Genomic DNA, 12,381 nt, shown 5'->3' on the forward strand with positions numbered 1-12,381 from the left:
GTGGTTGGAACACTGTTCCTATCACCACAACTGACTTTCTTTGTTTTTATAATGAAGCTGTTACTAAAGGTATTTGGATACTATTTTGCGTTTTTCTAATGCTGCGTCAAAAAATGAAGTAGTTTCTACTTCGAAATATTCAACAAAAGATGAAATTTGTCTTCTAAACAATATTTTTGCAAAAGTAATAGTAATTGGAGCTTTCAGTGCCCTAAGCGCAGCTTTCAGCATCATTTGTTGCTTTGAGTTTTTTTTTTCAATATTGAAAACACAATTGAAACGGTGGCCGAGAAAAATTTAATAGAAAGTTAAAATACAAATAAGGAGCAAGCAAAAACAACTTGTACCATAATCATTTCGATTGTCATAAAACCTTAATTGCGGAAAATCACAAAACAGTTGACTATTTTTCATCAGCTCACTATTATTTTATACTGCTCTTCTAAAAGTGGTACTTCAAAATTATTCCGAATATAAACTTGCTATCTTTCAAACATGGCAAAGTTTTTGTGTTCTTCAGATTATTCTTCTTGTTTTAGCTTTTTTACGTGGTGTAAGTTTCCATCCTTTAATTAAGAGTCCTAAGCAACAATCCAATGGTTTTTAGCTTAGTTTATTTGTCAAGGTCTTTGGTAGAATTTTTGAGCTAATTCTTACGACCACTTCACGCTATGGGAAGGAAATATGGCGTAAGAAGTGGTTTTTTCCCGCGCATGTTATCTACCTCAGTAGAAGCTCACAGGGGATCACAAGTATGGGGCTCACAAGTATGATAGCAAAATAAAATATTTTACTCTTGATTTGAATTCAACCGAGAAGTCATTTTTTCTCAGTATCGAGAAAGATGGACTAGTAATTTTCAGACTCAATGTTTTTAAATGGCAATTAAAAAAATCTAGCTTTTAAATTTTCCAGAGCTCACAATCTCTGTCGGTTATTTTTTGATTTTATCAGTTTTGGACTTGTGTCTATGAAAACAAACTATGCAATTCTTATAAGCTTTAGCAATATTGTTGTAACAAAAAGTAAATCATAGTGATTATTGTCGGTCATCCAAAAATGAATTTCCTAAAAAGTACCAAAAAGGGGACGCTTTGGGTCGGCTGGGGGTCAAATTCATGAAGAATGGAAGTGAGTTTTGGATGATTTTTGGTCGAAAAAAACAATAGTTCAATGACACAACCAAAGAAGTTACGCTGATAAAGTTCATTAAAATCAGCTTAGTTGCAACCAAGTTGCAAAAAATGCTAGCTGTAAAATAATTCATTGCTCTGTTTCTGCCATTTTTGCTTCATTCATTATTAATAAATTAAGCTGATGACATCCATCAAGATCAGCTCATTTGAAACTAGGAGCAAAATTGGTGTTCTCTGTAAAATAGTTCATAGCTCAATTTCGTTTATTTTTAATTCATTCTTTGGTATGAAAATTTTGTTAACAATAGCCATTATTTATCATCAGCTCAGTTGCAACTTAAAGAAGTTAAGAGCTCAAGCTAGTTGTAAAATAATTCATTGCTCAAACTTCATTTCATAATTTAACAAGCTGCATTTTCCTGATGATTGCCATTATTTTCAGCATGCAACTAGCGCGCTAAGATAGCAAATCAAAAAACTTCACTAAAATAATTCCATAATTTTCGATCAATCTTCGACATAATGAAATGATAAAAGGAGTTTTTTCAAACAGAAAATGAAGAACTCTGAACATTTAGTTTCTTCGTTAGATAGTTTTGCGCAAGCGAGCCTCAGGAAAACTTTGTTTCTACCAGTAACAATGGCAACTAACTCTATTTTCAGGTATGTTGTATATGAAATCAAATAATTCGACAGAAAGTTGAGCATTTTTCATTTTTTTCGTGTTTTTATAAATTGATTCAAAAAGGTAATTGTTTTCGGTGTCTTCTGTACTTTTTGCACAGCAATTGGGCTCGCATGTTTGTTTGCTTATTTGTAGAATCTCAAATTTTCTCGAGGGGAGCGAACTTTCAAAAAATGAAAATTTTGACCACTTTTTTAATCACCAAACTGATTCAATCACCAAACACCTCTTTAATCACCAAACTGATTTTCAGAGCTGCCTCTAAACAGAATAGACAATATACCGACCATACATAGGCAAAACGTTTAGTGCCGCTGGCAGATTTTCTTTTAAAAAAAAACAGACTAAATACACCATTTTTGGTTAGTTTTGGGGCCAAAAAATTGAATTTATTTCAGCGCTCGCTCCCCACTCAAATATTAGCACCAAAGGTACATTAGCGGGTGGTCGACCAAAAATGATGCCGTAAAAAGTATCAAAGGTGGACCATTCGGGTATTCAAGGGGTCGAATCCCTAAGAAAGGGGTCGTCCCCCTAAGCTAACTACAGCTTATCTGTCTGTTCTGTGAGTAGGCCTTCGTATGACTGGATGCACAAGATGTCGGTGAGGCACAAGGCAAAGAGGAAGAGGAAAGTGCCGTTGGTTTTCAAACACATCGAGCCCAAGGAACTGGCGGAACAGCTCACCTACATGGAGTTCAAGGCCATCAGACGCATATCGGTCAGTGACCTTAGTTGTCATCTGAACATATTTACTTCTGTCGAAATCGTCACTTTCTTTTGAAACAGCACCATTTAATTCTTGGTAAAATTAACCGAATCTCAATGATTTTTATAGTGAACGGAAGCATTGCACAACCTAATTCTTCCGAATCTGGTATCAAAATACCTGGTAAAAAGAAGTGGATTTTCAAACACAGCCGAAAACAATACTGTTTGAAAAAATCATCTTGTGGAACTAGACGTCTAGACTTTGAAACTAGACTTTGAAAATCATCTTGAGGTGGTTTTGAGGCAGGCGGACATGGGATATGGGATATATGGGATACATGGGATATATTTGGAAAAAAATTACCGGTTGCTGAGCAATAAGACCAAAATGAGTTACGCAAAAAATAATTGTCGTCCCTACGATTCGCAGAGGATCTATGAAAGACTTTGCAGCCTGTCTAAGATTAGTCCATTTCTCTTATTTCCTACATTACAGACTGAGTTATTTTGTTGAGCGAAGTTCTTTTTTTTGCGACTCAAGGCCGTTTTTTTTGCGTCTAGATCTACCACGTGGTACCACTATTGCAGCCTAAATTGGTCAGGTTGTGGTAGACTTGAAGCTAGAGGTCAAGTGACAGCTCGTCCTCACACATTATCATTGCCATTGCAAAAAATGCAAAAAAAAACATTGAAAGATATGTCGTTTTCGCATGGATCATAAAGTTAAGCTTCCCTCAATAATAAATTATTTCTTAAGTTATGTAAAGTACTTCTATTTTTATTGAACTTCAAAAAAAAAAGTACCGAACAGAGTATTTGAGTATTTCAAATATTCCATCTTAGATTTTTTTCCAATTCGGCAGTGAAGGTCGCGATGTAACAAGCATAATGGCAAAACCAACACCTCTTTTAGAAATTGCCATGGTGACTTGAATCACAACTGAAAAGGCTATAAACTTTTCTCAGACTCTTCTGAGCTGTTGCTGGAACCGTGACTTGCGCGAGAAAAAAGACCCGATAATTGAACTTATTCCACACTTGCTCACTCAAAAAAAAGTTAAGGTAAATTTACCTTAAAAAATACCTTAAAACACCTTAACAATTAAGGTAAATTTGCACTACCTTAAGTACACCTTAACTTACCTTAAAACACCTTAAAAATTTACCTTAAATCACCTTAAAAGTTAAGATATATCAACCTTAAAAAACACCTTAAAAATATATATAATGGGTAAAAATGATGTTATGGGGGTTGCAAGTGATGTCAGACTTTTTTGAATGGAAATTAAAACGCAGCTCAGGACGTATGGGAAATCAGTCGCAACAATGTAGCAAAAGTTTCAGCAGTATTGAGAAAAATGGTTTGAAATCACTGTTTTAATGCCTTTGATGCTTTGTTATGGCGCCTGTCACCAGCCAAGCAAGCTCATTGGAGCCAACAAAGAGAGTAAAATTCCGTTATTGCGTTCAATAAATTTAATTGAACTCTATGAATTTAGTTCTAAAAAGTTTGATTTGGAACTAATTTAGAACTGAATATTTGACATTAAATAACAAGACTGCTCGTATCAAGGCGAAACCTTGAATGCTCCGATTGACTCTTAGTGTTTGCATTGAAAAAAGAATGTTAAAACTTTCAACAAAAATTTAAGATTTTTTGTAGAAATCAGCCTCCACATGCTATATAAAGTACAAAACAAGACAGCTACAATTTCAAGGTGAAGTGTTCAAAATTCTGACGGCGCTTTCAGACCAGCGAATTTGTTTTAATTTTTTTTTCATTTCATCCCGCACACATTATATCTGGCATTGTTTTAACAAGATTGCTCGTATATCAGGGCAAGGCCCTAAATGTTCCGACTGCCCCTTAATCCATATCGAATAAATTTTTGGGAAAAAATTTTTAAAAAACTATAAACTTTGGACAATATCAAAAATCAGGTGTGAAAACTTGAGTTGTACAAAGTGTATACGACCGAGCTAGCCTCAATTTAATTTGAAACGATTTTATTGTGCGGAATAGTTTACCACGCATAAGTAATTCGCGTTAAATTTAATTGAATTCTTTGAATTTAGTTCTAAGAAGTTAGATCTGGAACTAATTACGCTTTCAGGATTCTTGCGTTACGCTTTCAAGATTATGGATAAAATTTTCAAAGTGCGCATAAAATAGTCCAGAGCATGGCCAAATTTGCAATTTTCATACCCTTTGCAATAATCATCGGAGGTAAAATTTGTTTTCAAATTTGATTTCAGGAAGCCAATATCTTCAATGAGGCACAAAATTTTTTTGCTAAAAACTATTGTTTCGATTGCCAAAAATTGACTCAAAAAAACTAAACCAAGCATAAATATTTCGTGTTCTTCGAAAATCGGAACAAAAAGACTAAATAGCTGGCCTGGATTTAATTTTGAACGCATTAATCCTCCGCTTACACCGTTAATGGTAAAAAAAAATTGAGGCGGGGGGAGTGGGGGAGGGTAAATTGTAAGCCGCGTTGGGGGTCTTGGTAGGGTTGTGGGCAAACTTTCATAAACATGGGGATGGGATCGATAAAATTTGTTTGAATTTTTATCCTTCTTGTTTGTTATAACTGAAAAAGACATGGCATAGAATTTCTTGCAAAGTTTGCAAATTTTTTGCTAAAATAATCAAATTTAGTTCTAAAAAGACAATGAATTATTGTCAATTATAAAAGATATTAATGAATTTTTGTTTCAAAATAATCAATAAAATGATGGATTAGAAAAGATTTTTTCCACAGATTATAGTGAGGATATAATCGATTTTATAACAATGGGCTTATTTTGTCTCGGTAATCCATTATAATTGATTAACATCAATTATACTCAAATTCGGGTTATGAGCGAGGATAGAAGGCAGTCTGAACAATCAGCGCTTAGCCTTGATATACGCGCAGTCTTGTTCATGTTGTATCGAAATGATTTTATCGAATGTTAAAGGATGATTTTTGTTCAGTTTGCCGAGTACAAGAGCTACACTCTAACAGGCAAATTGACAGATAGTCCCCGGCTGGAGAGGAGTATTGCCCAGTTCAATGGACTCTGCTCCTGGATCCAGTGCATGATTCTGTCTGGAACTACTCCGAGAGAGAGGGCGGACACCATCGCTAAGTTCCAGAGGGTCGCGGACGTAAGTTAACAGGCTGAGCTCTTAGATCTTTCAAATCTATATATCCTCTACTAATTACGGGTGTCATTTTCAGGGCCATTTAGTTGTTTTTCAAGTGCAGTGTAATCAAGTTGGTCTGTAAACACAAAAAAAATCAGGCCAAGTTTTCTCAACACTGAAAACACTTATATGATTTTTTTGGAATCCAAATCAGGGTTATAATTGTTTTTAGTGTTGAGAACACTTGACCTAATTTTTTTGGTTTTCAGACCAAATTTCAGACACCGAACTGGATGACACTAAAAGTGACGGCGAATTTTCCGACGGATTTTGAATTGAGACGATACTTTTTTTTTCTCTTAGCAAAGTTATAAAAGTTCCTTATGTCGAAGCTCGTATGATTCTGAGTGAATTTCTTCAAAAACCATTTCAATTCTTGGGGTATATTTGCAAATAGGCAAACAATTTGCAGAAAAATCAGCTCCAAATCAAATGATATAATTTTGTATTCAGTTTGACTGAAAACTAAAATCAATTTATTCATAATTGATCATTGTCCGGCCACTGATAATGGGGAGGAGCTTCGTATTTTGGTTGTTTTAGTTTTTTTTTCGACGCAAAATCAGCTACCACAATTAATCATCGGGATGATCGAACAATGTAGCATGATGAGGCCCATCCAGTCGTTTGTGCTTAGGTTACCTGTTTTGGAAATTCATTTGGCGCTTCCTTTAATTTTGAAAAATTTTCAAATAATCGTGCAAAGATGTGAGAAAAATTTTAGAATTTTTATTCCACTTATTAGCTGTTATTTTGTTTTGAATACACCTGTTGCTGATTATTTTACTAGTTTTTTCTCATTAAATCAATCACTAGCAACAATCTTAATTTAAAAACTTAGTCAGTAAAATTTTGAATATTTTTTAAAAGTTTTTTATGAGCATTCTGCGCAAGAGGTCGGAGCATTCTGTGCAATTTGCACAGCAACAGTCTATTAATGCTTTGGTTATGAAAACTTCCCAATGCATAATTGCTTCATTGCTTTTTCAGTTTCTTCAGCTGAAGCCAATTTACTCATTGATATTTTACTTAATGACGCGAAATAACTTGAGTCGTTTTCACAGCTGTCGTTCTTTGCCCTTCTGATTTTCGACTTTTGTCGAATGAAATCTAGCAACCCGGCTTTATCTAATAGTTATGACATTAAAATCGACCAAAAAAAGCTGGAAATGTGAACTGCAAACTCCCATCCAAATATTGTTGAAATTCGTAGAGATCGCAAAGAGCCAAAGTAGGATCAAATTATGAAAAACGCAAAGTATTCCAGGGTCAGTATTTGATCCTCAAGCCCGCTCCTTTTAATACAAACATTCAATGACTGACCACTTATTGAAAACAAAAATTTACACGAGAAAAGGACAGTAGAGAAGCAAAAAATATATAATTTCAACATACAACGAGAAAATTTAAAAAAAGCAGATTTGATAGAAAAAACCCAATTTGACTTTAGACAAAACCAAAAACATGAACTCCAACAAAATATCAAATGTAGTAAGAGATAAAAATTTAAAAGACACTGATTATGGCACACAAAAGTGTTTATTTTAAAAGTTGTAAATTCACATAGACGCAAAATTAGATTTTAAGACTTGATTCGAGTTCACATACAAAAAATTGAAGACTTCATCTTGATATTCATTTTCAGGCGAAAACATTATTAGTTATGGTTATCCGGACAAAATAAACAAAACTTGAGTTTTCAAACATGCTTTTCTCAAATTGGGTTAAGGTTAGACAAAAAAGGAAGAGAACAAAAGTTGCTCAGAATTTCATCAGGATTAATATGATGCAATTTGTTCTCCGAAAATCTCAACCAAAATTTACCCCAAAAATGGTTTCGTTTTGGCTGTTTTCAATTAATCAAGAATTACGCTGAAACTATTTTATTAATTGATGAGGAAGAAGCCTCTTACACAGCCCAACAAAGTTTTAGCAGGGTTGAATCTGCAAAACCCTGTTTAAGAGAAAATATTTTTGCTTGATAGTCAAGAAACGGGATTTTTACTATATAAAACCCAAAATTTTTGATTAAAAACAAATTTCAAACAGTTACTCAACTTTTTGGAGAGTTAACCCTTCTAGAACTTTGTTGGGCTGTGTAAGTGGCTTCTTGTGATACATATTCCTCATCAATTAACAAAATAGTTTCAGCGTAATTCTTGATTAATTGAAAAAACCAAAATGAACCATTTTTGGGGTAAAATTTTGGTTGAGAATTTCGGAGAAAAAATTGCATCATATTAATCCTGATGAAATTCTGAGCAACATTTGTTCTCTTCCTTTTTTTGTCTAATCTTAACCCAATTTGAGGAAAACGTGTTTGAAATTCAAGTTTTGTTCGTTTCGATAATTTAAATCAGCGCTGTATTTTTTGGGTTTTTATGCAATAAATTGAGGTAAAACAGAGTTTAAAAAATCAAAGCTACCATTAATTTCACTGAAAAAATTGAGGTAAAACAGAGTTTAAAAAGTCAAAGCCACCATTAATTTCACTGAAAAAATTGAACGAGAACAGGTCTAAAGACAAAAATCCATCAATTTTATACATTTTATGCAGATTTTTGTGATAGAGCTGTCAATTTTAAAGATAGCCGAATAAAAACATCTGTATACTACAGATAAACAAAATGGTGTATCTTGTTTTTCCTAAAGACAGGGGTCATCCAATATTTTATGGTGATTTGAAACTTTATTGTTACTAGGCGATTAATTTGAAATTTACGTATCAGAATAAAGTAAATAGAAAATTTTTTGTTGAATAGTTTTTAATATGAAAACAGTTTTTTTTTTTTAAATTCTTATTGTTTTGCTTAATGCTCTAATTTTAAAGCTAACGCCAAGTTGCGTGCAACAGCTTTTTTGATGAAGACATCTAAATGACATTCAGCGTTATGAAATGCCAATTGACTCTAAAAGTACTTGATCACGTGGTACAGTACGTCAAAATGTTTTTTTTTTCGGGTGATATGAAGAGCTCAAGTTCACTGACAATACTCGGAGATTGGAATTAACCAATTAATTTTTATCGGATCTCTTATCAATTCCCTTTTAGAGTGATAAGTCTAAAAATGCACCCTTAAAAAGATCGAAATAACGGGATAAGCATTTGCGAATGAGGATAGTCGGTTACTATGCAAGTATTACACATAACGTTCATGGCCACATTTGTAAAAATAGCTTTAAAAACATTTTTTTTATATATAGTGTCGTTTTGTTTTTTATGTTAGGAAGTGTATACAAAGGCGTAGAACGTACGTGATATAAGTTTTTTGACAGTAGTTGTCTTCGAAAAAAGAATAACAAAAACAAATGAAAAAAAACGTAAGAATTTTTTTTCAAATTTTTTTCTATTTTCTGCAAAAACTTTTTTCGGTGTTTTGAATTATTTTTTTTGCCAAGAAGCTCTAAGTGAAGCTTCTAACAAAAAAAAACTAGAAACAAAAGAACAAGAAAGGGAAAATTAAAAAAACTAAAACACCCCCCAAAGACGAAGTTTCTTCCCATTATCATTGGTCGGATCAATTATGCACCTAGTAACGAAAAACCTCTTTCGGGTGGTAGTTTAAAAGATCTCTACTGTGGAAGAAACTGGAAGTGTTTCTGCTTGTTCTGTAGGTGCTTTTGACGCTGCGTAACTACAACACCCTGATGGCCATAGTGGGAGCTCTGAGTGGCAGTTCGGTTTCGAGACTGAGCAGGACCCAGAGAGTGGTGCCCATCTCAGTGCACAGTCGGATAGCTGAACTGACCTCCCTCATTTCGGCCAAGAGCAACTTCGCCCAGTACAGACAACTGCTGCACACTATGAAGGGCAAAGAGAGCTTCCATCTGCCAATACTGTAAGTAATTAAATTCATACCACCCGTGTTCATGTCTGCGAGCGTGGTCCGTAGCGTAGGTCCAAACTTTCGAGGGTCGCGTCTATCGCGCCTGTCTACCCGGGTCTGACCAGTGGTTGGACCAGGGCTCATAGTGGTGGCAGGGAAGAAGTGTCAGCTAATTAACCATCTCTCCTTAATTTTGCTGTGAATAAAAATTTTTTTTTTAGAGGAGTACACCTGAAAGACTTGATTGCGATTAACACTGCCCTGCCTGACAGAACCCAGACGGGGAATATAAACACCAGAAAGATGGCACTACTCGCCAAGTGCTTCGAGAAACTCACAGGTCTACACAACATGGCCCCCCACATAGAGCCCAACACAGACCTCATCAACATACTTCAGGTAAATGTGGATCTTCAGGTAAATGTACTTCAGGTAAATGTGGATCTTCAGGTACCTCATCAACATACTTCAGGTAAATGTGGATCTTCAGGTAAATGTGGATCTCTTGGCTTTTTCCTGGTTTTTATTTTCAATTTTTGCTGAAACTTGTCTAAATTTAGCCTAAAGGTAATTCAAAGTGAATTTTGATTTAATAAATCTTAATAAAACATGTTCGTGTGAACAATCGAACAGATTTGAACAAAAACAAACAAAAGAGCCGATATTTTTATTATCCCACCGTTGGAAAAGAAGAGCTATTTAAGTAATTTTTGCAACATTGTTATGTAACAGATTTGAGATATAGGTAACTTAAGTCTCACTTTTTGTGAAACTTAGGGAATTAAAAAATTAACCAAAATAGATTTTGGAATAACTTTTGAGCAATTGTTTTCTGTTTTATCTAAGCGCAAAATGTAAATATCTCTAATTTTAATAGAGGTGCTAACTGATTTAAATAAAGCCGTCAGATCAAAATACCGCATTTTGTACCAAAACTGTCATTTCGCATCTTGTTTTATATATGCAGTTTTCAACCTTTTTCAATCCTCGTTTACTGACAAAAAAATTCTTGCAGAAATTGGAACAAAACAAAATTAGAATCAAAAATTTTTGATTCGATTAGAATCAGAAGTCAGAATTTTTTTCTGATTTTTTTTGTAAGATTTTTCTATTTTTTCAAATAGAATCAGAAATCAGAATTTTTCGTTACATTTTTTTGTTTTTTGAATTCCAATAAAAAAATTCTTGTGTGGTAGCAAAGTGCACAACCAATTACTAAAAAGTTGCCTGAGATATTGGCAATTTGAAAAAAAATTAGCATATTTTCATCAGGTTTTTTTTTCAGCAAAACTTTGTTTATAATGGTTTATTCACTAGCGATGGTTTTTTCTGATATTTTGTTTCAAAAAAAGATTGAACTGAAACGAGTCTTCAATATTTTTTTGGCTTAATTGTTCAAACAAAAGTCAAAATTCCTTTTTGGTTGATTTGTCTCGATCTATTTTAGCTACGATAAGTAGCAAGAAAAACATTTTGTTTGGAAAAACAGCTGGGGTTTAAAACATAATTACTTGCTAAAATATCTTTTTATAGACGTTTTTTTGTTGATTTCTTCAAATTCAAACGTTAATTAAACCTATGAATACTCCAAAACAATACTATCTATGAGGAAATTGAAAGACGATGCGTGAGTTCACAACATTTGCGTCGGGTTTAGTTGATGGTTTTTTCATAGAAGCTCAAGCAGAAATTGTCTGGTTCAAACAGATTATGATGTTTATTTGCTGAGAGAGTTTTTTGTTTCCCAAAAAACATAATCAGATGCTAAGCGATGCAAAATTATCATTTGTCGACTTGAGATGTTTTTTAATGTTTTTTTTTATAATAGTTTGGCGGGTTGAATGATTTTCAGTAATAATTTTTTGCTGATAGGGCTTTCTCCTTTCAAAACTCTCAGAAATTCAAATTTCTAAAAACGCACAGTAATATTTTGTTCACAAGAGAGGCTTTTTGCTGATTTTTTAATATTAATAAACGAAAAAAAGCCCTATAATAATAACTTCTTTTTGTTAAAAATTAAAATGTCCTTGAAAAAATGTTTGGCAGTTTGGAAAATTTTGGCTTGCTTTATTTGCTAACAGTGCATTTCTTCTCCAATCACTTAAGTTTTATTTTGCCAAGCGATGCAACACTATCATTTATCTACGGCAAAAGTTTCGTAGATTTTTGATTTGATTGAATCATAAAATATAATGGTCCTTCAAAAACGTTTTTTTTAAATAGGAAAAACTGCACGAGAATTTTTGTTTTTAATGATAAATTTTACTTGGATTAGTATCTTAAAAATATGCAGCAGAATTTCGCATTCTAGGGGATACTATACGATTACCGTGTTTTTTCTTCAGTGAACTTTTGCAGATTTTTTGCTTTGATCTATAAAAAGTCAAATGTAAAAGGGGTTCAAAAATTACTTTAAAGAAATATTTGCAAAGTTGTTCCGCGATTTCAGATTTTTAAATGTCAATTGAAGTTGATTTGAAAAAAGCTATCAACTTTTAACAAGATTTTCTTTCACTGTTTTTTTAATTCAGCAGAAAAATGATAAGATATCAGACTTTCAAAATTTCAAAATGGTTTATTACTTGCAAATTGCAAATTTTTGAAAGACTTGCAAATTTATTACTTGCAAATTTTTTACGCGCTTTTATTTATTTGGTTCACGATTATGTTGAAAAAATCCAAGGAGTATGGCAGTTTGGAAAGAAAATTAGACAGCAGTTTTTTTGGATAGGGTTTTTTCTCGCGAAAAAACATAATAAGTTTGCAAAACAACGCAAACCTCATTTAATCACGAGAGATTTTTTGCATATCAAATTGTTGCAAAATACG

At 33.3% G+C, this 12,381-nt stretch overlaps 1 protein-coding gene across 1 annotated transcript in view; it reads left to right on the forward strand.

The window, feature by feature from the left end:
* Positions 1 to 2,394: 2,394 nt before the first annotated feature.
* LOC134850948 (RAS guanyl-releasing protein 1-like) overlaps positions 2,395 to 12,381 on the forward strand; it is a gene marked incomplete at its 5' end in the record, with an annotated part of 36,605 nt that continues 26,618 nt past the window's right edge. The window contains 4 exon segments of the mRNA XM_063866779.1: positions 2,395 to 2,542; positions 5,513 to 5,686; positions 9,341 to 9,564; positions 9,774 to 9,951. Coding sequence (XP_063722849.1) covers positions 2,395 to 2,542; positions 5,513 to 5,686; positions 9,341 to 9,564; positions 9,774 to 9,951 — 724 coding nt within the window.

The sequence above is a fragment of the Symsagittifera roscoffensis genome, chromosome 7 (genome assembly GCF_963678635.1).
Source record: "Symsagittifera roscoffensis chromosome 7, txSymRosc1.1, whole genome shotgun sequence".
NCBI lineage: Eukaryota > Metazoa > Xenacoelomorpha > Acoela > Convolutidae > Symsagittifera > Symsagittifera roscoffensis.